The 27,740-nt window shown below is 35.7% G+C and overlaps 2 protein-coding genes across 2 annotated transcripts; one reads left to right on the top strand and one right to left on the bottom strand.

Moving 5' to 3' along the window:
• Positions 1-1,365: 1,365 nt before the first annotated feature.
• Positions 1,366-9,652, top strand: LOC110921731 (myosin-2 heavy chain). Its single transcript, XM_022166081.2, has 6 exons — positions 1,366-1,503; positions 3,744-3,847; positions 4,930-7,371; positions 7,965-8,207; positions 8,311-8,442; positions 9,197-9,652. The coding sequence occupies exons 2-6, from the start codon at positions 3,794-3,796 to the stop codon at positions 9,419-9,421; spliced, it is 3,096 nt and encodes a 1,031-aa protein (XP_022021773.1). The 5' UTR covers positions 1,366-1,503; positions 3,744-3,793; the 3' UTR covers positions 9,422-9,652.
• LOC110921730 (callose synthase 7) lies at positions 9,443-27,072 on the bottom strand. The gene is made up of 41 exons (XM_022166080.2): positions 26,516-27,072; positions 25,812-25,912; positions 25,593-25,705; positions 25,393-25,480; positions 24,976-25,086; positions 24,703-24,825; positions 24,457-24,546; positions 24,251-24,342; positions 24,034-24,166; positions 23,808-23,942; positions 23,669-23,745; positions 23,486-23,579; positions 22,846-22,965; positions 22,642-22,759; positions 22,085-22,469; positions 21,947-22,007; positions 21,746-21,827; positions 21,626-21,675; positions 21,465-21,551; positions 21,266-21,370; positions 20,386-20,483; positions 20,219-20,300; positions 19,967-20,130; positions 19,166-19,289; positions 18,923-19,026; positions 18,735-18,837; positions 18,499-18,650; positions 16,657-16,766; positions 16,461-16,571; positions 15,415-15,483; positions 15,148-15,328; positions 14,956-15,067; positions 14,310-14,432; positions 14,118-14,236; positions 13,945-14,028; positions 13,320-13,432; positions 13,023-13,252; positions 11,445-12,242; positions 10,491-10,541; positions 10,228-10,413; positions 9,443-10,095 (listed from the first exon to the last, which is right to left on the bottom strand). The coding sequence occupies exons 1-41, from the start codon at positions 26,718-26,720 to the stop codon at positions 9,850-9,852; spliced, it is 5,730 nt and encodes a 1,909-aa protein (XP_022021772.1). The 5' UTR covers positions 26,721-27,072; the 3' UTR covers positions 9,443-9,849.
• Positions 27,073-27,740: the final 668 nt, after the last annotated feature.

The following is a 27,740-nucleotide window of genomic DNA, read 5'->3' as shown; positions in this document are numbered from 1 at the left end:
TCTTGCTTTGCTTCCCAAGCAAACTACTGATTCTCACGCCGGAGAGTGGTAACAAGGAGCACCCCCCACCCCATCCTCCTTGTTACGAGTCACGGCTTGTTTCCTTGTGCAGGAGATCATCCACCGGTGACCCAGCCAGCGATCTCCGAGAGGAAGGGATTAACCCTTCTTGACGAGACCAGTGTGTTAACCCTGCCAGGTTAACCATTGTTTCATCAGGGACCATTCGATATCTTACTCTAAATATTATAACTTCAACAACAATTTTACAACTTGATTACAATCAATTTACAACTACTTACACTTCGTTCTGTTACAACTTGATTACAATCTGTTTAAAACACGTTTCGATAAACGAGTTAAACAGGTGGTATTCGAATTCCATTAGTATTAGGGTTGTTCACGAGCCGAGCCGAGCGGAGCTTTGCTCGTGCTTGGCTCGTTTACAAATCGAACCGAGCGGCTCATATAAAACCGAGCCACAAATCAAGCGAGCATTCTCCGAGCAGTAAATATTCCGAGCGAGCGTCGAGCGAATTCGAGCGATTTGGACAACCGTGTCGCCCAATTTAAATTTGCTGAGACAATGACAATGTTGGGTCTCAAGTTTTTATGTCTTTAAAAACAGACACATTTCATGGCATAATAATTTTCGTATGAATAACTATGTTGTGGCCGACAAGGCGATGATCATATTACAAGAACAATGACGTTGAGAGCAGCAGACGATCGACTTAGGGTAACGACATGAAACATTGAGGCGATGAGCAGACTGCCGTTTATCGGTTTAGCGTTTAACTTTTAGATTTAATATTAATCTTTTTATTGGCTTAAAGCTTAATTGAGCTAGTATGTATAGATATAGTTGTAAATTTGTATATAGCTGACCGAAATCTAATAGAGTGGTATATATAAAACTATAAATTTAATTTTATATTTAAGTATATATGTATGTGTATGAGTGTATATATATGTATAATTTATATTTGTGTATATATATACTAGTGAATAATAATAATAATTCGAGCTGAATCGAGCCGAGCAGATCTTTGCTCATGCTTGGCTCGTTTATAAACCGAACCGAGCCGAGCGGATCTTTGCTCATGCTTGGCTCGTTTACAAACCAAACCGAGCAGAGCGACTCGTTTACAACCAAGCGTCAAATTAAACGAGTATTTTTCAAACAATTTCCAAACGAACATCGATCGAGCGACGAGTGCCGAGTAGTTTGAACGGCACTAATTAGTATGACAAACGCGGTAGTTCATACACTCCACCCGCGTTTTACATAAAAGAGCAATCCACGGAAAAACACCCTGATTGGCTGGCTGTTACTGTTGACACCCCCCACCAACCATTCCAGTAAAAATAAAAATAATAATATTATTAATACCCCCGTATACCCACGCAGATTCTCTCCATTCTCTCTCTCTCTCTCTCTCTGCGTTACTAAAAGAGAAAAGAGCTTCGATAAAGCTACAACACTCGTTTCAGAGATCTGAGGTTAGTTCATACATGATCTGTTATATAATTGATTTCCGATTCTGTTATCGTTAATCCAACTTAATTTCGTACAAAAGCATCTAGAAAGTTCGGAATCGAATTTCGAAACGGTTTTAGATTTGGTACTGTGAATCGAACTTCTGATTTTTTGAATTTCGTGTGAATAGTTTGAAAATCTGATGCCGATTCAGTTGATTTGGTATCTGGATGATTGAAGCTTCGTATGAAGTTTCTGGATAGTTAGATTCAAATTTGAAATAGATCGACTGATTTTATTAAGTTTAGAAACGGTTTCTGATGCTTTTACTCGTTGATATTGTTGTTGATCATGTTTATGTATGGATATGTCACCGGATGTTAAGGTGTTAAGGTGTTTTGTAGATTTGTTAAGATCGATTTGTCTGATTTGAGGCTGATGATGATGTAGTTTTGTTTAGTTTTAGAAGGAATTGTTTTTTTTTTTTTTTTATATTAAATTAATAGCGAGTAATGGTGATGGTGATCGAGTTAGATGATTCAAACCTCACGCAAAAGATTTGAAATCGCGATTAGCAGATTTAAATTTTGTTTTCTGTAATCAATTTGAGTTTGGTAAGATTTTGACCGGCCTCTTTGGAAACTTATTTGATTTCTTCTGGTTGGATGATAGTGCTTCTTTTTTTTTACTTTTTCCTTTTTTAAAAGCAATTCAAACATCAATATTCGCACTCGCACTGTTCATGATTCTGAACTCTTTTTAGTTGTGAAATACGTCATTTTTTTTTTTAACGGCAAATTTCTTTTTTTAATTCTTGTCTTTTGTGAGACTTGAACCGAGACCTCCCACTCTTAAGGGTATAAAGGCTTTGCCTTTGCCAATGAACCACCGCTCTAGTGTTTGTGAAGCACGCCACTTAACAATCAGAATATCCCTTTAACTCTTTATGGATCGGTGGTTGGATGATGGTTTTATTGTAATCTTAGTTACAAAATTGCCTTGATGGCCTTTGGTGGTGAGATTGATCAGAATAATCTCAATTATCTTCTATTAGAACCAGAAATTGAATGAAAAATAAGCTATTTTATTTTATAAATAATAATAACAATAATTAACATCAATAACTTATCCATTTACCTTTTCTTTATATTTTAGTTAGTGTTTCGTATCAACTAATATTGTTTGTATCGTGACAAATAACTTTGGATAATTTATTTATATGTTTGATACTAAAACTTAGAAAAGTAATATTGCAGCTCTGTGTTGTCTTGGTTAAGTCTAGGGTAATGTTACATCTTCCACTTATAATATCAACATAAATAACGAAATTAAGTGAAGAAAAAATCGAATTTCAAAAGTTAATTATAACTAAATAAAGTTTATCTCGGCATTTTGGACGTGAACATATCCTTCTCGCTCCCTTTGTTGATTCCGATGATTCTGTCGGTGTGGCTGTGATACTTTCCCAATGTTGTCTTTAATCATTTTATCAGCCATTAAGTAGGTTTTTTCTTTTTCTTTTAACGGCATCAGCCATTAAGTGTTGGCACATGCGTCCTGGTACAAATTGCGTATCCAGTACTTGAAAACATACATTTTTTACTTTTAATTTATATTTACAAAATTTCTATATTTGTCAATTGTTTCCTTGGTGATTATAAATGTATTTTCTTTAACAGTATAAAATAAAAACTTGGTGATTATAAATGTATGTTCTTTAACAGTATAAAATAAAAAAACAGTAATTTTTTTTTGGTGATGGAGGTAGAATAGTAAAATTAAAATTACCTTAGCATGAAAATATAATATATTTTTTTTATCGATATGTTTAATGCAATTTGTAGTAATTTATTTTCTAAAATTTTACGCCAAAGTTGTAAATGTTGAAGCATCTATTTGTTTGTCATTATTATAACAAGGAAAATAATGGTGCCAAAGTGATCAATCTTTTTGGTTCAACTTATATTTTGAAAAATATGTTTTTTTTTTCTTTTCTTTTAACGACAAACCACCCCTCTTAAAATTCACATATTGTCCAATTTGTGGGACTTTGAACATGTACTACTCATGCTGATATATATATATACTCGAAACATAATTTAATTAACCACAATAACTTTAATAAATTGGAGTAAATGAAGAACTAAAGATGTAAATAACCGAGGCTGTAATTTTAGTTCATTGTAACTTAATTTTCTCTTATTAAATGACTCTTAAAATTGTGTTTTAATTGCCTGATCTCTCACTTTCATGTTTTTTTCAGGGCCTGTATAACATTAAGTACTTAAATTGCCAATATTAATTCAGTCTATCATGGAAGAGGAGACTGTAACAAGTTCAGAGGTACCAGTCACCAAGGTTATTGAGGTAAGTTGTGCACACGAGATTGTTATATTTGATTTTATGAATTATCGAGAAAATGAAACAAGTTAATACCAAACTTCTTTCAATGTTTCATGTTTGGGTTAAAAATGTTATCAAATACTCATTATGGTGTAATCCCCGTGCTTTTTGAATAAACCAAGTTAAAAAATAGACGTGTGTATTTTGCAGTAGAGGTGGGTAAACGATAACCTGTATCGGCCCATTAATAAATAAATAAATTAGTCGAAATCCCTTATAAGCAAGGTTTTGGAAACCGGACCCGACCCCCGTTGGTTGGACCGGGAACCGGAGGTCTGACCGGTCTGGTTCACCCTATCAGGCCGCCTATGTAGCACGGGAACGGGTACGGGAATGGGGTGCGGGGACGATACGGGTACGGGAAACGACAAAATTCAAAAATCCAAGATACGGGTACGGCAAAAAAAATATAAAAAATATAAATATAAACGGGTAGTTGATGATCCTTGTGTTTCTTGAGAAGCGATAATCGATGATAAATGATGATGAATTGAGAAGAGAAGGAACTGAAAGGCCAACGGTTTATATAATTGAATGTTGATCGGGTTTTCTAATTGAAAGGCTGATTGTTTGTTATGGAACTCGAAAGATTTAAAAGATAAACCCATAAAAATAATAGGATACGTCCCCGAAACTTGTATTCGCCGTCCCCGAAACTTGTATTCGCCGTCCCCGAAACGTATAGTCGCCGTCCCCAATACCCGGAAACGTTTAGGGGAGGTCCCCATGGCGTCCCCGTCCCCAAAAAGTCCCCGGGACGGGTACCCGATGGTTCTAGGCGTCCCCGTGCTACATAGCAGGCCGCTTTTGAGTCGAACTGGAACTGGCCGGTTGGACCAGGAACTGGCTGTCAGATCGGAAAACCGGCCGGTTGAACCGGATTTTTATCAAAAAATTTCAAGTTTATCCTATATATTTTTTATAGTATTTACGGCATCACCCGATTCTTACATCCGGTTCGACCGAAGGAGACCAGTTCGACTTCCGGTCTGGTTCTGAAAACATTGCGTATAAGCTCATCCTAATTATGTGCTCCTTTTTAATAGGGAAACACTGAAGATATTATTAAGGACAACAAGAAGGAAGAAGAAGCCCCCCTAGATGGAGAATTTATAAAAGTAGAGAAGGAAACTGCAGAGGCACATGATGGCGGTTCGCACACATCTCGAGCATTGCCTGTTGAAGATGAAAAACCATCAACTGTTGAACAAAGCAGAGAAGTCCTTGAGGCAAATGAAAAGATTAACGAACTCGAGCTTGAACTGGAGAAACTAACCGCAAAAATCAAGCATTCAGAGTCTGAGAACGCTGAACTAAAGAACCAAGTCTCACTCACAAAGGAGAAACTTGAGCAACAAGAAAAGAACCATGAAGATCTTGAAACTAACCATAAGAAATTACAAGATCTTTTTAAAGAAGCGGAAGAAAGATACAATTCACAGATTACTACTTTGCAAGAGGAACTGCAAGCTCAAGAGTCGAACCAAAAGGAGCTAGTCAAAGTGAAGGAATCGTTTGAAACTCTAAACACGGAGTTAGAAAGCTCAAGAAAACGTATGAACGATTTAGAGCAAGAACTCGGACTTTCTTCGAGTGACGCTAAAAAATTTGAAGAACTGCATAAAGAGAGCGGATCACACGCGGAAGCAGAAACCAAACGAGCGTTAGAGTTTGAAAGGTTGCTTCAGTTGGCTCAAGCTAGCGCAAAGGAAATGGAAGATCAAATGGCGTTAGTGCAAGAAGAACTCAAGGGTTTGTATGAAAAAATAGCCGATCATGAAAAAGTTGAAGAAGCACTTAAGAAGACCACAGTTGACTTATCTGTAGTCAAAGAAGAACTCGAAGCTTCGAAATCACAAGTGTTAGAAATCCAGCAAAAATTCACTTCACAAGAGGCTAAAATAAATGAAATGACCGAAGAACTGAATTTGAAGAACGTTTCTGAAGCATCGGTTAAAGAAGATCTTCAAGCTAAAGAGTCTGAACTGGAAGAAGTCAAATCGAAGCTTCATGAGTTGACTTTGATTCAAGATGAACTAGAGAAAATAAGAAAGGAAAAGGAAGCTCATGAAGAAGAAAAGAAACAGTTGAGTCAGCAATTGCAAGACTCCATAGACAAGGTAACTCAGCTGGAAGCTGAGTTGACTCAGTCATCTTCACGTAACACAGAGCTTGAATCGGAGCTTAAAACAATTCTTGCTAAGTCAACTGATCATGAAGAGCGAGCCAATATGAGTCATCAACGTAGCATTGAACTTGAAGATATAATTCAGAATTTGAATTCGAAATCCGAGAATGCAGGTAAAAAGGCGAGTGAATTGGAGTTGCTTCTAGAAGCAGAACGATACAGAATTCAAGAGCTCGAAGAACAGATAGTCACACTGGAGAAACGATGTAAGGACACAGAAGAAGGTTCTAGCATCCACTCTCGTAAGGTAACCGAACTCGAAGCAGAAATCGAAGCATTGAGATCAAAAGCAACAGTTCTCGAGGGTGCACTGGAAGCCGCCACGAAAAAGGAGCAAGAATTAACCGAATCTTTGGATTTAGCAACGACTGAGAAAAAACAGTTAGAAGACGTATCAAAAAAATCATCAGAGCAACTTGTTGAAGCAGAAAACCTTCTAGAAGTACTGAGAAACGAACTAAAAGTATCTCAGAACAAGCTTGAAACCATCGAGAGTGATCTAGAAGCTTCCGGGATCCGAGAAACAGAAGTCTTGAACAAGATTAAGTTAGCTGAGGAGCAACTAGAGGAAGCTAGGGCAAAGTGTTCGGAATATGAAACCCTACACGAGACCCGCACCAGAGATTTTGACCTAAAATTACAAGAATCGGTTGCAAGTTTCGCTAGCAGAGATACCGAGGCGAAATCATTGCTTGAGAAATCAACAACTCTTGAGAAACAGTTAGCTGAAGCAACTGAACAAACTGTTTTGCTAAAAGACGAATTAGATCAGCTTTTGCTGATACAAGCTAATTTGGAAAATGAGAACGAAAACCTCAAAGCAAAGATATCAGAGGCGGAAAATAACGCGGGTAAATTATCCGGTGAAAATGAAATGTTGGTAGCGACCATTATTCAGCTCAAAGACAAAGTCAACGAACTTGAAAGTGAAAAGGAATTCACGGGTCAAGCAGTAGACTCACATGAAAAAACTATTGCTAATTTAACCGAACAGCATTCTAGAGCTGCTGAGCTGGCGGATAATCACAAGCGTGAACTGGAACAAGCTCTGTTGAAATTAAGTAGTCTGGAAAGTGCATTAGAGGAAATGCAAAGCAAGTCCAGTCAGCATGAAGAAGCGAAACTGAAGGTTACTCAAGAACTTGCTGCTAATGAGTCTAAATTGAATGATCTGCAAACCAGTTTGACTGCAGCTTTGACCGAAAAAGATCAGGCGCTGAGTCAGTTCCATACTTCCCAGAAAGAAATAGAAGATTTGAAAGAACAGTTATCTTCTGAAGGGCAGAGGCTCCAGTCTCAGGTAAAACCATATTGTGTATATTATTCATATTTGTTTTGGGTTATATAAGGGGTGTGGTGCAAATGAGCCGAGCCCGACCGAGCTCGATTAACTTACTAAACAAGCTTATTTTTAGGTTCGGGCTCGGCTCGTAAACAAGTTTAAAATAAGCTCGGCTCGGCTCGTTTAAACTTTAAATAAGGGGTAAATCTTATTAAATGTTAATAAAAACTAATATTACATTAAGGCTCGACGAACCTGACGAGCTTCACATGCCAGGCTCGAGCTTGGGCTCGATAAATAAACAAACTCTATTATAGGCTCAAGTTGCTCGAGCTCGATAAGGCTCAGTTCGTTTCGAGTTTTTTCTCGAACCAATCTCAAGCAGCTTGCCAGTCGCCTGGCTTGTTTGCACCCCTAGTTGTATTCCATTTCATTTCTAACAAGTCAAATGTGTAAAACCCCCTAAATCATTTTATCGAAAAAAATAATTATTAGTTTCGTAATCGTACTTGACAAAGTTTAATCTTTTTGATCAAAAAGTGACACGGCCAACCCCATTTTGCTATCTATAATCTTAACCGTAACGAGATTTGTATTGGTTCAATTTACAGATATCGTCACTGATGGAAGAGAACAAGAAGCTAAACGAAACGCATGGAAATGCTAAAAATGAATTCCAGACAATTATAACTACGCTTGAAGAGCAAGTGAAAGAACACACATCTAACGAAACGTCTCTAAAAACTGAGCTGGAACATCTAAAGGTAGAGATCGAAGAGAATGCTGCGCTAAAGACCAACTTAAAGAATCTTGAAGAAAAACTTGCAGCAGCTCAAAACACCATTGTTGAACAGGTCAGCTGCTGTTCATATGCCATAACCATTTATAATTGTATATGATTGCAATCACAATAAACAAGAATCTTATGTAAATGGTTTCTTGATATATATGAAACAGAAAGAGACTCACTCACAAAAGGAGTTGGAACGAGATGCTGCATTGAAGGAGCTTGAAGCAAAGAAGGAATCGTATTTGCATTTGGAGAAACAAGTCAAAGATCTAACAGAAAACGCTAAAGCAAAAGAACAGGTAATAATACTCTACATCTAGGCCTGTAAACGAACTGAACGTTCATGAACTGTTCGTGAACTTGTTCGGCGGGAAGTTCGTCTATGTTTATTTATTTAATAAATGAACGAACATGAACACAATTTTTTGTACATTTAGTTAAACGAACGAACATGAACACACGTTATGTTCGTTCATTTATGTTCGTGAACGTTCGTTTATTTACATTTGTTTATGTTCATTTCAATTTAAATACATAATTAGTTATATTTATATAAATATTAAACATAAAAGGAACTTTCTACTACTTATATATGTATAACTAATTGGTAATTGGGCTCTCTAGTAATAAAAATGGGTTTTCCAATGGAATTTGTCGTAAAGAAATACTTTATGTTCGTTTATGTTCAGTCAATTGTGTTCATTTATGTTTGTTCAATTATGTTCATTTGTGTTGTTTATTGTTTGTTAAATTATGTTCGTTTAAGTTTGTTTGTTAATGTTTGTTTACGTTCGTGAACTGTTCGTTTAGGTTTTAAACGAACGAACATAAACGAACACGAACATGACCATTTTCATAATAAACAAACATGAACAAAAAAATGTGTTCAATTATATGTTCGTGTTCGGTTAAAGTTAAATGAACGAACACGAACATGCCTCTGTTCGTGTTCGTTCGGTTCATTTACAGCTATACTTACATCATGTACGGACATCACCTGATAACCAGAATTAAACTAAAGCTAAAGTTGGTATATCAACATTATAACTGCAGGTTACTGGGGATGACTCGAGTGAGATAAAATCAAGAGACATAGGATCAAACCTGACAACAACATCAAAGCGCAAGAGCAAGAAAACCGCACCATCACCTTCATCATCCTCATCAAGTACACAAATTCAAGCTACTGATGATTCTTTTGGCACAAGCATTAAGTTCATACTGGGAGTAGCATTGGTGTCGGTGATCATCGGTATAGTTCTTGGTAAACGATATTAGGTTTGTGTTTTTACTAATATGTTTTTTTTTTTTTGGGTTTTTCTTTGGTAAACGATATTAGGTTTGTTTTTGTTTTGGGTTTTTCGTTTTGGTTTTGGTTTTTATGTTTGGGTTTGATTTGAGCTTTAATTTATGATGACATGTATTCAGTTGGTAATATGCCGGACCTCTAAGAATTTAAATTTTTGTGGATGTTGATGATGCTATGTAAAAATGTCATGATTTCTATTTGCCAATGTTACACAATCGCGGTTCAAGTCTCGTTAGATGTTTTCTAGCGAGAACAAAGGGGGGCTGGACATGAAGAACTATTTTTGATTAAATTCATAATTACAATTAACTTCAAAAAGAATTTTTAAATTTGAAAAACATAAAATAGAAATCTTGGATTGAAGCATATTCTAAATTCAAAACTCTGTTTAAATTAATCAAGTGGTATGAGTCTTGTCCTTATCTTTCTTTCCAGCAAGAATCATTGAAATCTGAAGACCTCTGCTGAATGCTTGATTGAATAACAGCCTTGTTTGGAACTCTGATACAAAAGGGAACCATGAAAGGATAACAATTGGCATGAATACCACCAATCCCATCAAACATTCGTACGCGCGTCCCAATTCCATGATTGAATCCCAAAATCCTATGCCTTTTACACAAGACCTGCATGCTTGACCGATCTTCACAGTTGCCAAAAACACCACCGTTAGCATCACAATGTAAATTTTTAAATGGTAAAATGACCAAAGTATATAATTTTGTAAGAAAAATAGGATATGACTTGATTTATAATGGGCCAAAAAGCCACTTACTAAAATGAAAGCCCAGCCTGTTGGCAAAAAGGCAAGGAATGCAGCAAATATGTCACTGATTGTGAGCCCACATACAACAAATAAAACCGTCATGATTGAAAGGAAGCCAAGGAACAGAAGTGCCTTTAAGATCCTGAACATGAGTTGAAAGTCTGTGCCAAATCTTCTTCTGCCCATTGACACCAACTGAAACCGCGAGTATACACCACTTTTAATATTAACTTCTACAAGTTTTGAACATTTAGATAAGCAACGTTATTTACCTTCAAGGCTAGAAGAACGGTTATCATAACCAACCACGAAAGTGCATAAACCTGAAATTTTAAAATTACTTTTTTGATGAGAACATGCCATGGAATAAAAAAACTAAAAGTGCCGATTTCGACACATTTAAGAATGGGTTAATCTGGGTTGTGTTTTATCAGCCAAGGTGTGTTTTTAATGGATAAAACCTCTTAAATTATTTTATTCTAAGATTACTATTAAACAATGTAAATTTTGTAATCACAACTGACTTACTAATTTTAATACAAAATATTTCATTTTCAGATAATAAGTGCTGCAGGCCACCCCCATTCGACTATAAATGAACACGAACAAAGGCGTGTTCGTTCATTTAACTTTAACCGAACACGAACATATAATCGAACACATTGTTTTGTTTGTGCTCGTTCATTAAGAAAATGGGCATGTTCGTGTTCGTTGGTTTAAAACATAAACGAACATAAACAAACAAACATATAAAAACACAAATGAACATAAATGACCAAACATAAACAAACATAAAGTAGCTTTCTTATATTATATTATATTATTGATTGATTGATTGATTACGATAAGTTATATTGGAAAGCCCAATTATCAATTTGTTATATGTACATAAGTAGTTAAAAAACCTCTTTTATGTTTATGTTTATATTCATATAAATATAACTCCATGTGTATTTATTAAAATATTAACGAACATAAACGGACGTTCACAAACATAAATGAACGAACAACACGTGCGTTCATGTTCGTTCGTTTAATTAAATGAACAAATAATTTTGTCATGTTTGTTCGTTTATTATAAACAAACTTCCCGCCGAACAAGTTCACGAACAGTTCGTAAACGTTCAGTTCATTTACAGGCCTAACCAAACCCGTTACCCTACCAGCCCATCTGGTCACTTCTATATAAAACAAGCAAACGAGAAGAAAGAAAGAAAGAAACAAACCAGTATGCTTGTGCTGCCACGTGCTATGTTAAGATGATAAACCAATCCATACTGGTAAATGAAAAACCGAAGCGAAAGTATAATCTCAAAAACTCTTCCCCTTATGTTTGTGTTCTTAAGATGCTGTTGTTCAGCATCCCACCATGATTCCCAACTTTTATTTTGATCAATACCAATTCCTCCCCGATTCCCCATCCATCTCTTCCAATCAGTCCAATCTTCCACCGTCTTCTGCCAATCAAACCCCGAAGGGTTGAACACAAACGGAGCAAACAACCATGAACACACCAAAAACCACATCGAAAACGTAATAAACAGATACAAATTCGAGCTCCGGTATGACGTCCCGTAAACTTGATAAATAACCAGTAATATCCCCAACTCCAACCCTTTCACAAAGTGACTACGTGAATATAACCGGTAATTATCAGCAAACTTGGCATGAAACACAACGAACCCACGACCCGTAGCTCTGTATTTGGATCCACCGTGCAAAATGGTTCTTCCGTAATAATGGGCTTTTGTTCCAAGCTGGAATGTGAAGAAAACAGAGGCTAATTGAAGTTGCATTATGATGAAATCACCTAATGCAGTACGGAAGCCTCTTTCTAAACCTATTTCCATAACCATTGGAAGGACCAGAAGTAAACCGAGCTGAAAAACTGATTGGGTTGCTAAGGCTTCTTCCAGTGCTTTGTTGCTACTAATAGTTGCATCTTCTATTATTCGTCTTTCAAGTCCACTTAAAACCATATACATGCGTCCGTATAGAAAGATGTAAACAATAAGCACCGTAACCTGGATAGCAAGATAGGAATATCATGTTATCAATGCAATAAGTTCCATCGCAAAATCTACAAGTATATTAAAGGTAACGATTTCAATCCGTTCACATGAAAACATGTCAAACATGGCCTTAAGTGTATTAAGATGCTTGTAATATCCTAAATCATTTTATACATTTTAATAATAAAGTGTTCGTATATATATTTAGGGGCAATTTCATATATAGCCCTACAAACTTGCAAAAATATCATATATACCCATGCAAAATTAAAAATATCATATATACCCTTACAATGTAGTTGAAATATCATATATACCCAATTTATTAAAAATAATTTAATAAATGACAATTTTACCCTTATGTTTCTAAAACTCTGAAATCTCATATATGACCTTTAACTTGTTGGATTCTGTCAGTGTTCGACCCGTAAATTTTTTAACATTTTTATGGATAGTTAAAGGTATTAAATAGGATTAATTTCATATATACCCTTACAAACTTAAAAGTTCTCATATATACCCAACCAAAACTAAAATTATCATATATGCCCTTACAAAATAGTAAAAATATCAAATATACCCAATTTATTAGAAACAATCTAATAAATAATCATTTTACCCTTATTTTTTAACTTCAAGTTTTCATATATGCTCATCTTTTAACTTCATATTTTTATATAACACGTTTTAAGCTTAAATTTATTTTTACCCCTTTTACAACATAAAAACAACCTGTTATGAGCAAACCCATTTAGGCACTCCAAAATAAAAGTAGGTAATTTGTGGCCATACCATGCTGCTAAAGTAGAAACCAACAGTGGTGAAGTAGAATGAAAACATTCTGTAAAAATCAAAACGGCGACCAAGTCGATAAACATCACGACTAAGTGTCTGTTCACCGTTTCCGTTTGCAACCTTAGCCTCAAACAGGGATATCTGATTCATACCGACATCCCGGCCCTTGCCTACTTGGATATATTCATGATGTGTAACATAACCACCACGGAGAGTTGAATTGTAACCTAAAATGATGTTACCAAATTAATAATCCGTCAAAAAAGTCGTACTTACAGTATTTAGAAAGTTTACCTGAAAATATATCCTCGCTCAAATTGATGGTTTTTGAAGCTTTACTTACACCACCCCTTGTTATGTGGAATAGTCTATCGAATATATCAGGGTGACCATAATGGAACCGCACCCTGTGAAATATAAAGATAATGATGATAAGAAACTTAAATCATGATGATGTACAGGTCGAGGCTTTTAGATGGAAAAAAGAGTATAAGTTCAATTTTTTGTCCATTTTCTTAATTTTTTATAATAATTGAGTAAATTACACGGATGATCCCTGTGGTTTATCAGAATTTTGGATTTGGTCCCTAACTTCTACAAAAGTACATGAATGGTCCCTGTGGTTTGCACTTTGCAACACATTTAGTCCCCAGCCAACAAATCTAAAGGTTTCAGCAGGTCCAAGTTATGGACTATATGCGTTACAAAGTGCAAACCAGATGGACCATCCATGTACTTTTAAGAAAAGCTATGGACTAAATGCGTTACAAAGTGCAAACCACAGGGACCATCCGTGTACTTTTGGAAAACTAGGGACTAAATCCAAATTTTTGATTAGCCATAGGGACTATACGTGTATTTTACTCTAAATAATTAATGTGTTAATTATGATCAGAAAAATAACATATCAAGATCATACCTCAGAGGGTCTGCCAAAACCCTTTGACCGATTGTCACAAAACTTGTTTCTTGATTTGACATGAACCAAGCAAGTGAGGATACACTGTAAAAGTTACATATAAAGTCAACCTAATTTGAAGGAGTTTAAGATAAAAGAACATGTAGAGATAAAAGTATAAAACCAATGCCCACCTTCCAGTAAAAATGTGTTCTCTTAAACCCAAAATCGTTGGTCTACGTTGACCATGATGATCTTTATGAAATTCTTCCAACACGTTCCGCATTTTGAATGCTTCTTCAAAGTAATTATCCTATAAATACAAGGTAAGAAGATATTGTTTAATCTTAATAAACGACAAGAACAAGGGGCAGTTTTGGAATTACCTGATTCATGTCAATGGTCTGCAGCGCTTCTCCTCGAGTAAAAATAATGGCATGATTTTGGTTTTCAGGTTTTCCTTCTCCAATTTCTGTCGGTGGGCCCGGAAGCTTGATACGGTATATTTCCTAAAACATCAACGTGTCAAAATAATATTTGAGCTACCACTACCAAAATAATAACCAAAAGAGTAATATGCCATTTTGCGTCCCCGAGGTTTGGCCCGTTTTGCGACTTTCGTCAAAATGTTTGTTTTTCCGCATCTGGATCCAAAAGGTTAGAAATCTTGCCATTTTCATCCGGCTCGTTAACTCCATCCATTATTCTCCGTTAAATGAGGGGTATTTTTGTCTTTTTTGTTAACTTAAAGGGTAATTCAGTCCTTTTAAGGGGTATTCGGTCTTTTTACATAAAGTGAAAAAGACCAAATTGTCCATTAAGTTAGCAAAAAAATGGAAATACCCCTGACTTAAAGGAGAAAAATGGATGGAGTTAACGAGCCGGATGAAAATGACAAGATTTCAAACCTTTTGGATCCAGATGCAGAAAAACAAACCTTTGGACGAACGTCGCAAAACTAGCCAAACCTTAGGGACGAAAATGGCATTTTACTCTAACCAAAAATAATAGTAGTTACACATCAATTGTTACCTCATCCAATTTATCACCACCCTTGACAAGAACAGAATAGTAAACCTTCGTAGATTTACCATTGATGGTATCTTCTCTCTCATCTATATAAGCAACTCGTAAAGAAGGATATCTGAATATTACAAAATATAATTAGAAAATAGTTGAATATACATATACTTGCAAATTTCCGATCACTGCAAAAACACTTACATGAGCATGAGATTCAAGATGTTCTGATAACATTTTTGATCTCTATCCTCACTGGACTTTTTTTGAGCACCGTACACCTGGCAAGACACGACATATGTGAACTTCAGATCTGCCATTGCACTTTCACGGTCTTTGAGTTCTGTGTGGGGTTTATTCAATGTCCGAAATCCAGTAAAAATCTCTGTGAAAAAAAAAACATAATTGTTAGCTGATATTGTTTTAAGGAAATATGATGAAATTTGGCAAAATTGAAACAAAAACACGAACCAGCATCTGTAGCGGAGTCAAGGAAGCATTGCAGTTCAAGAGCTGCCTTGTAGTACATCATTCCCCGCACTAAAGACAAACTTTTGTGAATGAGCTTGTGAAATGTATAAACAAACAATCTGAGCCATTTAACTTTTGATCCATGGTTTATTTTATTTTTTTACTTCCATACTGCTTATATACACGTGTAAGTTATATACATAAGAGAACTATCAAGCTTATTTGTTCATACTTTTTTTGTACCGTTGGTACACATGTGTAGGTTATGTTATATACATAAACGAACAATAAAAGTAACTTCTCCATATTTTCTTAGTTTTGTATTGTTTATATACACATGTGTAGGTTTTATACATAAACAAACAATCAAACTAATTTGTTCATATTTTTATTTTTTAATTTTTGTACGGTTTACCAACACGTGTATGTTATGCAAGTAAACAAAAAATAAAACTAAATTGTATATATATATATACACACACATACACATAGGGGAGGGTTATCCTGAGAACGTTAAATATTGCGAGAACCGTTTGAGAACAAATGAAAAAACCACGAGAACTTGGTCAAAAACAATTCAAATTCAATTTTTTTTACACTTACCGTCATTATTCGAATACAATATTAGAAATAAAATATACCTATTAAATTTACATGTATTCATAAATAAAGAAAATATTTACACGTGTAAAAAATTTATTAAGAGTGATTTTAAGAAGAGATATGAATTATTTAAAGAGTAAATTCTTTTTTTAATGTTGTATTTTAATTATAATGAGGTTTGTATTAAAAAAAATTGTTTTTGATTGGTTTTTTCATTAGTTCTCACGGTTCTCGCAATATTTAGCATTCATAAGATAACCCTCCCCTAAGGGTTGGGTTGTCCCACAAACACCTTTTTGTTCTTTTTTTCAAATGACTTAATGCGTTGTTATTAAAATACTAACAATCTAATTCTTTCTATAAAAACGATTTGACCCGATGGAAATATATCACACCCCAAATCAACCCACTCAAAATTAAACAAGTCAAAATTGTCACAAAACCTGTTCTGGAAAGCGTCTGGCCCCTGTAAGAAACCCATTTACGGATCTCATCAGTTTCTTCTGGGGTGTCTCTCTTCCCTTTAGTCCTCTCATGAAAATTCTTCCATTCATCTGTTTTTGCACATACAATAAAATAATTGACATTCTTTGACTGCAAATAAAGAGGACAGCAGTCAAAACTGATATCAGTAGTCACCTGGATAAATCTTTTGCAGGTAAAACAAAATGGAAATTCCATCCTCGTTTTCACGGTGAAGCTCATCTTCAGAATATAGAACGTCCTCCTTGTAATATGGAGTCAAAACACTGAAGTTTACACAAGTAAAAGACAACAATTACCATATCAAGTAATCAATAAGACAATATGATTATCAGGACAATAATATAATAAAAGAAAAGTGCCCGGATAGTCCCTGTGGTTTGCCCATTTTTCACCTTTAGTCCCTAACTTTCTAAAATTACAGCTATAGTCCCCAACTTTTGCAAATTCGTTCTCGGATAGTCCTTGGCGCGGATGGGGGTTAGTTTGTCCAGTTAAGTGGGTGTGAAATGACCTATATACCCTTACTGTAAAAATAAAACATTAATTAATCATTTATATTTTATAAAGACAAGTGGGGGCCACAACTATTTATTTAAATATAAAAATTGGGACCCACCATCCCCTTCTTCTTCATCTTCTTAACCACACGTAGCACCACCGTCCACCACAGGTGCCGGTCACCGTCGAACCTACAACACCACAACATCGTCACTAGCCACAACCTTTAAAATCGGAAGTCGGGGTGCGGTGGCAACAGTTCAGCTACACCCACAACCTCTGTCGAACAGTTCAGCTACACCCACCACCTCTGACGAACAGTTCTGTTACACCCACCGCATACCCAAAAAAATCACTGATCCCTCTTTCTTTAACTGACCACCATCTTCTATAACCAACCACCACCACCACAACTGCAGACAGCCCTTTCCGGCCAATCTGTGATGGGTTCAGGCGATGGGCGTCGGGACTGCTGTGTGGAGGCTATGATTGGAGACGGTGGAGGCGGTTGTTGGAGGCAGTGGAAGCGGTGGTTGAGGGGTGGAAGATCTGAACGCGATTTCAGATCTGTTTTGAACGCGATTTCAGATATGTTCGAAGCTTGGTTTTAAAATGCGCGCATAATGCGTGATGCGCCCGATGCACTAATGAGAGCGCATCGCAACAGCTGATGCGATGCGTTTACGTGATGCGAGAATATTGCGCGCATTTCGCATAATGCGCTCTGATGCACGCAACATTGTTTCTTATGCTTTTTTTCCAGATTTTATGAACTGTGTTCGGTTTTTTCCATAATTAACATCTTAGTATGCTTGATTTGAACCAAAAAACACAACTCTTATCTTCTAATTACGTCAGTTGTTTTACTTTAAGTATGTTTTTATAAGTTTTTATGTATAAATAATTTTTAACTATTTTTTTATAAAGAACGCATCACATACGTGATGCGCTCGCATCGCGCATCACGCATCAGATTTTTGGACTAAACGCATCGGAGCGCATCACACAATTTAAAACCAAGGTTCGAAGATGGGGGTTCAGACGTGGGTGGCTCGAGTGGTGGTTCTCGTGTGGTGTGACGGTGCTAGATAGAGTGATGATGCGGTGGTGAATGGTGGTCAGATGTGGTGGTCGGGAGAAGGGTTCCTGGTTGTAGAGGTGGTGGTGGACGGTGATGCTTGGGGTTGAGGAGATGAAGTAGGGGGGAAGGTGGGCCCCATTTGTTTATATTTAAATAAATAGTGGTGGGCCTATTTGTCTTTATAAATGATTTGTTAATTATTAATGTTTTATATATTTTAAGGAAAGGGTATTTAGGTCATTTCACACCCACTTAACTGAGAAAACTAACTAATGTTAGGTCTAGGGAGTGTCCGAGAATGAATTTGCAAAAGTTGGGGACTATAGCTGTAATTTTAGAAAGTTAGGGACTAAAGGTGAAAAATGGGCAAACAACAGGGACTATCCGGGCACTTTTCTCATATAATAATTACTGACCTGAATGAGAGCATGTTACGGACCACTGGTGCATTTGGCATTCTCATATATAAGGAGTTTGCAAAAAAGGTAATACGTCTACGGGCTTCTAGATTCGTAGGAACGTTAATTGCAGATTCCTTAACAGTCAAAAGCAAACGAAGCCTCACCACCTACAAACACAAACATAAATAAATAAATAAATAAATAGTAGAAGGAACAATAAGAATACAACTGTTAAGAGTGTCAGACTATACCTTTTCCCTCGTTGCTCTAAGTGCTGTTAACCGGTAATTAATTTGTTCAAATCTTTCTTTTTTTTCATTATCTGGATAATGAGAGTGAACCCGTTCAAGTATTCTACAAAACAAAGAAACTTTATAACAGAATATTTGAGACAACAGTGTATTTATTATATTGACGGTTCAGGAAAATAAAAACTTACTCATGGCCATTACTCATAACATCTTGCGTGATAATCTCCATAATATCCTGAAGGACATTGATAATTTGGGAATCGTATTTTTCAGGATCAACATCGTCTTTTAGCTGGGAGGTACACAATGGAATAATCAGAAAATAGTTTAAACAAGAATGATTGGGATATTAATAAAACTGTATAGTATTCAAGTGATAATGATGAATTGATGATAAACAATAACCCATAAATAGAAGAAATGTTCCATACCAGATGCTCTAAGAATTTTTCCAACTTATCATTAAGTGAAGGCAATTCGCTCATTCGAAATTTACTCAAAAACGTCCGTTGTGCAATGCTAGTTTCTATTTCATGGCATATATAGTCTAAGATCCTGTATGAAGAGCAGAATACAACTTATCAACAGAAAATTTGGATAAAAGAAAAAGATAAGGGATACAGACTTTCGAACTTGTAAGTAATATTTGCTAGAAGTGGCAAGACGGTTTGGAGTGGGTTGACCTGGATTTTTTTTTTTTTTTTTTTTTTTTGCCCTTTTCTTTGCATGTTGTAAAAATGATTCATATGTTAATTATAATTAATATTTTTACATTAATGATGATCGTATTTAATTAAAACCATTGTATGAATTAAAAATAGACTTTGGGACAATTCCAACCCGTTTAAGATTGTGCACAAGTCAAACCAACCCATTCATTATAGATAATGTTTTCAGGACCGGACGTCAAACCGGTCTCCTTACCGGTTCACTGGTCGGGCTGGTCAAACCGGATGTAAGAACCGGGTTGTGCCGTAAATAATATAAATATAAATAGGCTAAAACTGAAAAAAAAAAGTTAATCAAAATCCGGTTCCACCACTTGGTTTTCCGGTCTGACCGCCGCTGGTTCCCGGTCCAACGGCTGGTTCGACTTAAAACCGGTCTGATAGGGTGGACCAGACCGGTCAGAACCCCGGTTCCCGGTCTGACTTGCCGGTCCGGTTTTCATAAAGTTAAAATAAACAGGTGAAATTGCCACCTTTAATATTACTTGAATTAATAAATCTTACATTTTATCTCTTTCATCGTCAAGAAGGGCATATAATATTTCCTTTAGCGTTTGGTAACACTCTATCACTGCTGACCGCATATAATCATCACCGGTGATCTTCCTGAACAAATCTGCATCTTCGGTTCCTTTATAATCTTTTGCCATGTCTAATGCGATTGGAATCTTAAATATAAAATTTCAGATAATTAACTAAAATTAACTTATAATAAGGAAACGATGTCGGGGTATAGACTATAGAGAATAAATTTACCTTACTAGCAAGGAGAAATGGTGGCCACTGAACAACTGGGACATCACTTACAGTAGATGGTACGAGAAGTAGATCTCTCTCACTTGCAAAATTTATAATAGTGTCAAAAAAATCTTGATTTTCAGTTTAATTGTTAGATTACCAACAAAATAGTAATCAACTTCAACCTGTCGCTGATCAAATCTTCCGCTCGCATTGAATATATGAATTCGTTCCACACCTGAGAAAATTTTGCTATGTTCTTTCTTATCCACAAACTATCTTCCTGTAGAGCACTTTCATGTTAGTAAACAGATGCAATATCATGTGTAGACTGATAGCCAAAATGGCTAACTTGTGTTCTGGTAATGGGGGATTAAAACGGGTCTTTTCTAGTGCATGTCAAAACGAAAAAGATCATAAACACGTGATGTACTAATTATGATTACAAAAACATTATTATATCAATAATATAAATCTTAAATAATGGTTTAAGAGGTTGTGTGCACTAAGAATAGGCTAGCGCATCAAATAAATTTAAGAGTCAAATCCACAAATGGTCCCTGTGGTTTACCAAAATTTTGGATTTGGTCCCTAGCTTTCCAAAAGTACACCGATGATCCCGGTTGTTTGCCCTTTGTAACAAATTTAGTCCCTAGCTTTTTGCAAAAGTACATGGATGGTCCCTGTGGCTAGCAATTTTTATCGCATTTAGTCCCTTACTTGGACATGCTAAAACCTACGGATTTTTTGGTTGGGACCAAATTCGTTACAAAGTGCAAACCACACGGACCATCCGTGTACTTTTGGAAAGCTAGGGACCAAATCCAAAATTTTGCTAAACCACAAGGACCATTTGTGTACTTTACTCAAGAATTTTTTTTATTACATTCCGACTTGTTCCTTGTCTAGCTAAATCTTTTAACTTATCCCGTTTAACCGCAATCGGCCCATTCATAGGTAAATGGGTCCCAATTGTCACCTCTACTCGATTTATATAACAAAAGGGTATTGTAGCGTCTCCATTCAAACTAAAATGAACATAAATGAAAGGAAGTATAGCATTACATGGCGGTCACTTTTGGGCTCATCTTTTTGCATTGGCACAAGGCGTTCATTAAAAGCTGAAGGTACCGATTCAAATCGAGAACGTAGCATGCCAAGTGTACGAATCTAATAATCACATAGCAGATAATGATGATGTCATGAGAAAGATCATGTTTGGATCAAAAATAAATTAAGGAGCATGTGTACTACTACTACTAACCTCACCCAAGTGGCTGAATGCCCCATAGATTCCACCAACAATAGTAGCATATATTGCATACCAAATTTGTGTGTCCATGAAATAGACCTAAAACAAAATTATATTGCGTATTTCAGATTTAGCTGGTAAAGACAAAAATAATCGTATTCAAGAACACTCACCATGACAATTGGAGCCCAAATAGCAATAACAACACCAATGTTGTGTGTCACTACAATATGAAATAAGATTTAGATTTACAAAAGAATCACAATCATAGATTAGAAAATTTCGGATTTTACCATTGGGAAAGAACTCGTGCCACTCATAATTGCTAACCGTCATTTGCATGATTAACTTTGTGGGCCCGATCAACGGCAATATCTGCAATGAAAATGAAGCATTATGTTAAGGTTATTACAGGTCTTTCCACAACTAATTAGCATATGATATTCTTTAAACTTGATTTAATTAGAGTTACTGAATATTAAATTTAAGCATACCTCCACATAGTAGCTGAAAGCAAACTTGCTTATTAGCAACATTATCCAAAAAAGTGTATACCTAAAAAGTAAAGAGTAATAAAGTAAACAAAAACTCGAATAACACATCAAATGATTTATATATTGTATAATCCTTACTTCAAAAGAGAACAGATATCCTCATGCATGCCTCTCCCAACATAGAGTTTTGGCTGGGCCCACCACATTAAAAGAGTGACTATCCTCCAGTTTGAACGTTCCATATGTCTCCTTATTGGTGGAAGCAAAAACAGCAATACAGCCAGTATGTTGGGTATCAAGTAAATTGCTATAAGATAGTTATATAGTGATTGTTCCCGCCAATTTCCTCCCAACGTACTGAAAAACCTCACTAATCCTGTTGGATTTGGAACGGATCTTGAATAACAAATGGGAAAAATCACTACCCAAAAGGCAGCTATTATGAATTTGAGTAGGTATCGAAGAATTTGAGTTGGTTTTAAGCTTCCCCATGCACTGAAGCTCAGGATTATATCTAGAGTAGCTGCAGGATAAAAAACGCACACTAAATGTCAGAATAAATTACTAACATGTCAATGTAAGATGCTTTAAATGTCAAAATGAATTAGTAAAACGATCACATTCCAGCAATGATGACTCAATAAAAAATAGGAATGATTTAAATGAAACTAATGGAAGAAAGGGGCGGGATATACCTTGGATAAAGTTAAGTACAGCATAAGTAATGAATATACTCAAGATACTTTTAATGACATCCTCTTCAAAAATTCCAAAAATTGACCCGTCTTCATGCCATCCAACAATTACCATAGCCTGCAATAGCAAGATGACATTCAAACATTACCAAATACCGATTTAAATAAAGAACATATAAAAAACTGTGTTGTTCTATTATATACCTGAAAGACCAATATAAGAAATATCCACATGCGGTCAAAACTCCTGTAAAGATGCCAAAACGTGCGCACTTCCACAAAATTTGTTTTTGGTTTCTTTTTCCCTACTGCTTGGTTGCGCTCCTGCAGTTATATGACATGATCTTACGAAACAACCATAGATAATACTAAATATGAATTTCAAATTAACAAAAGGCTGCATGCAAGAAACTTTCTGTCATTGTATTCTATAAGCCACGGAAAGTCAAATCAACGCACTGGTTAACAGTTTCTTAACTTCTTGATGAGATAAGCCACTTTCTAACTAATTAGCTTGCATAAGGTTGATAAACGACATTATAATACATGTTTCTAGGGATATTGTACGACAATAAAATGTATAAAGTATCACAATTTCAACAATTTGTTGAGTTAAAAGTTAAAAAACTTTGATGATGCATACATAATATGTCGACTTTGCAATTATTGCAAGTTTCTTATTAGTAGCTTATAGTCCATGAAAACTGGCATGTTGGAACCTAAAGGTGAGAATGAAATTAAAGAATCTTTTTGTAAAACCCCAAATTGTATTTTGTTCCTACATAACAACTGGTATCTCTTTGCAGATTACATAAAAGTGCATAAATGATAAATCTATACATACTGTAGGATGTCGATGTCGTGATGACTCGCTGGAGTGAATAAAAAAGTCAGATTTCCGGTCCATTGGCCAACCTAACTTGAAGCATCTGTCGGACCTGAAAGAGAGGAAATTAAAGATTGGTTTATTAATAAGCAAACCAATACAGTTGTAGCACAATGCTAATTGTATAAATGAAAGCAATACCAGAAATATTCGTTAAGATCATCATAGTTTCTCCATGATGCATGGCTTACTTTGCCACCTTGGTTCCTCCTAGCTTCCTGTCACCAATTAAAATTTATAAAAATTGTAACAGAACTTATGGTGCAAAAAATATTATTACCTTACGAAGAACCTCGTAAATAGGTGTAATAACATCACGCAAGAACGTTTCTTCACCAACTGGTGCTGCTTGATAAGTACCTCCACTCACGGGTTGAACATTTCCAAATAAAGTTCCATGCATTTCATTTGCCATCTTAGTGATTCAAAGTTTAAATGGATAAAGCAATTCATTATATTTTTTCAAATAAAAGATATGTGAACTCAAGAGTAAACTGTAAACATACATTATGGAATATATAGCAAATGCATTCAGGCATGAACCGGATGTTTGAAGCTTCACCCCAGATAAGTAGGTAAAGTGCAATGTAGAGAAGCTGCAACTGCAGCCTATCAGCAGTAGCTGGAACCTTCGGCGATCTTATACAAAACAATAAAATCAAATATATAATTAAAAAAAGGTTATATATTTAAAAAAAAAAACATATCTTGATAACAACTTACTCAATGATTGGTGTACAGTGCAAATAACGACACCAAGAGACATAGTTCTTGAAAGTTTTATCCAGTAATTGCTTTACGGTGAGGTTATCCAACTGCCAAAAGTTTCAACCATCAAAAGAATGAATAACTTTTAGATAATGTTATTATGCATGTTAAATTTGCATTTTTAAATATATTTTACAGATGATGAAAGATATAAGATATACCTGCTCATAGTCTTCACTGCCCTTCAACCTTCTATCAATATTTGCAAGTAGCAATATTAAGTGTTCCCGTTGATTCGCAACATTTCCTTTCTTCATTTCAAAATAAGAAAAAATTATTTAAGATTGAGCATTTGTCAGGCTCTTTTGCAGGATTAATAGTAGTTAGATTGAAAGAATATAAAGAAGCAGAAAAAAAAGGGATAAATATTCATGAATAGAATAAAGTGGATAACGAATACAAGTTACCTGAAATCCAAAAATTGATGATAACCACTCAAGAATATCACTAAAAGGTTTGTCTCTGTCTCCTACCCTTCTAACAGGTGGAAGGTTATCTATATTGCGAACCGCTTGAAGAGACGCTTTTATCTGTTCAACATATAAAAACTGAAATAAAGAAGAGGAACATATGCATGCTTGTGTGTGTATATGTATCTATATATAAAAATATATAAAATATAGAGACAAGGGAGATGAAGAAAAAACAAGATTTATGCCATTAGACTATCAGGGTACAACCTCCGAAAGCTCCATAATTGCTGGCTTTTTTCCAACAGGATATAAAGGGAGAATATTATAGTGTTCATATTGTTCTTTGTTTTCCTCTACATTTTTTGCGTAATCTCGAGTCTGCAATGCCACAAGAAAAGAATATATATAATGAGTGTGTTAATTATAATTACAAAAACAATATTGCTGTAATATCTTTCAATAAAAATGATTCAGAAGGTTGTATGCATTACAAATAGACCTTGGACGACTTTTACCCGTTTGACCCATTTTCCTTTTCGCTAGTTTTTTTTATTTGACGAGTTTGAGATAAAAACACACCATAAAATGACTCATGATAAGTAAATGGGCCGGAATTGCGTCCTCTGGCCAATTGGTATTTAGATTAACATGACTAGAAATCAGAGTCTGATAAACCAGTCGTACCTTGGGATCGACTTTTGCACTAGGTACCACCGTCCTCAGTACGTCATACAAAACCGTTGCAATTTGATATATCTTGGCCATTTCCTCACTAAACATAACAGAAAGTAAAATAGAAAAAATGAGCAAGTGATGATTAGATTAAGTAACATCACTAAAGGGTAAACACGTTAGGAATGGTATTGATAAAATCCAAGCCTCACGGTTTCTTTGTGTATTGGCCTTCTCTAATGTTTTTCTCATAGAAGTTCTGGTAGAATTTCTGAATTTCTGAAGGATCACTTCTCGTTAATACAGGTTTTGTCGTTTCTTCCTCCTGTTACAAAAGAACATTCAAAATTTCTTTGAGAATTTCTGAAACACTTATTTCATGATTATACTTTGATCTTTAACGTAAAAAGCATTAAACTTATGATGTTCACCTTTTGAAGCCTATGCAGCAGGTAGGTTTTAAACTGGCGAACACCTCGTCCACTTGATTTAGGATCCATCCTGTGAGCCTTCTCAAATGCATGAAATCGGCCTAATCCACCAAATTAAATCCATGCAATATAATAAGAACTTTACTGTAACGGCTAGCACACACAGCCACTATAAACATGGGATTGCAAAAGTTTAGTAAATGACACTTCTGAGATAAAACACTGTCTTCGATTCAAGAACGTTAAATCTTTGAATGCTTATATATTGACTAATGCAGATCAATGTTTTCCAATAACCTCTCATTCACATTTGACCTCAAACTTGAGAAAGCTTTCATTTGTTTTCTAAGTTAACTTCATGCTTATAGACTAACTGAGGCTTATATTTTATCTATTTTAAAACAAAATATATCAAAAGAGTGATATACAAACAATCATTATAAAGTTTTAGGTTACAATATATGCAATAATTTAAACGAGCAAATGAGCCAGTTAAACGAGCCTAACGAGCAAGCCAACGAGCGAGCCAGCGAGCCAAGCTTACCTTGGCTCAGGCTCGAGCCGATTTCCAGCTAGCCGCGAGCTTTTTAAAAAGCCCTACTATAACCAACTTTTACTCAATAACTTAAGACTAATCACTGTAAACGCGCATCCAAACACCCTCTAATGAATGACAGAGGTAAACAGAGCATTAAAAAACATACACAAGTAAGCAACTCTCTTGTTTTCGTTCTCGATCTCATTCGCAACACGAAGAATCGGAGCAATTTCAGCAAGAGACGACGGCACAAGCTCGCTGTCAACTCCGTCGGCATTCGGATCATACATCGTTGAACTCCTCGTCATCATCCGCCTCGACAACGACCTCGGTGGGCCCACCTCATCCTTGGTCCCACTCGTACTCGCCATCTCCACCCCCAAACCCTAACAAAACACTTAGTTTGAATCTCCACCTGCAATTTGAAGAAATTAACTGTTTCTGTGTGCAGAAAGCTGCTGAAGAATGTGAAATTGGAATCATGATTGAGGTTTTGGATTCGGTTATAAGAGTTAGGGTTTGGAGATCCTTTGCTTGTAGGAGTGGGGTAATTGGTTCGCTTTTTAGGGTTTCTCTTGGAGCACGAAAGGAATTGCAGCGTTTGAAAGTGAAGTAAAGCATCGGTTTGTGAGGATTCTGGTGTTGCTTTTGTGCTTTTTAGGGTTTTGATTTTGGTAGATACCGGTGACTCTGCTATCTGCCATTACCGCCCTTTTTGAAAACGGAATAACTGAACACCACCTATCAGACAATACTATTACAACAGGTAAAAGCAAATACTTTACTTGAGTTAAATGTCATTTACTTTCACTTTTACTATTTCAGATCAAAATATAAAATTTTACTATTTTCCTCCTTTATATTTTTAAAATGTGTTATTTCAGTTTAAAAAACTAATCTCGGTTAAAAGACTCAGTTAGCTCAGGGATAATACCCACCACCGTTCACCACCCCAAACCACTATGTAAAATGACAATTTTATCACTGAGCTTTTTTAACTGGGGTTAATATTTTGGACTCAAATAGCACGTTTCGAGAATGCAAGGGAGGAAAATGGTGCGATTTTGAGATTTCGCCTGAAATGGAAAAAAATGGACAAACTACATGGACTGGAATGAAATGACACTTAACTCTACTTTAATTGCATGTTACAACAAGGATGTGAGGATTTAGTACCGGGAATGGATATTGAACCGGTGTTGTATCATACGGAGTCAATTTTTTGTGTCTATTTTTTTCATTTTCGGGATTGATACGTTTGGTTCGATACGATACGATATTTTTGATCAGTTTACCTTTGAATACCATATCGTACTGACCACTTTTGGTACCGACACCTACTTTTTTGTGTTTTTCAGAATCGATACTTTCGATTCGGTACTAAGCTCACT

This window comes from Helianthus annuus, chromosome 17 (genome assembly GCF_002127325.2).
Source record: "Helianthus annuus cultivar XRQ/B chromosome 17, HanXRQr2.0-SUNRISE, whole genome shotgun sequence".
NCBI lineage: Eukaryota > Viridiplantae > Streptophyta > Magnoliopsida > Asterales > Asteraceae > Helianthus > Helianthus annuus.
This window is presented reverse-complemented; position numbering and strand designations above follow the sequence as displayed.

Coding starts and splice junctions, on each gene's coding strand:
- LOC110921730 (XM_022166080.2), bottom strand. CDS start 26,720: ATGGCGAGTACGAGTGGGACCAAGGATGAGGTGGGCCCACCGAGGTCG. Junction 24,343..24,456: donor GCAGTGAAGACTATGAGCAG/GTATATCTTATA, acceptor AACTTTTGGCAG/TTGGATAACCTCACCGTAAA. Junction 23,580..23,668: donor GATCTTAACGAATATTTCTG/GTATTGCTTTCA, acceptor CCTCTCTTTCAG/GTCCGACAGATGCTTCAAGT.
- LOC110921731 (XM_022166081.2), top strand. CDS start 3,794: ATGGAAGAGGAGACTGTAACAAGTTCAGAGGTACCAGTCACCAAGGTT. Junction 3,848..4,929: donor CAGTCACCAAGGTTATTGAG/GTAAGTTGTGCA, acceptor CCTTTTTAATAG/GGAAACACTGAAGATATTAT. Junction 7,372..7,964: donor GGCAGAGGCTCCAGTCTCAG/GTAAAACCATAT, acceptor TTCAATTTACAG/ATATCGTCACTGATGGAAGA.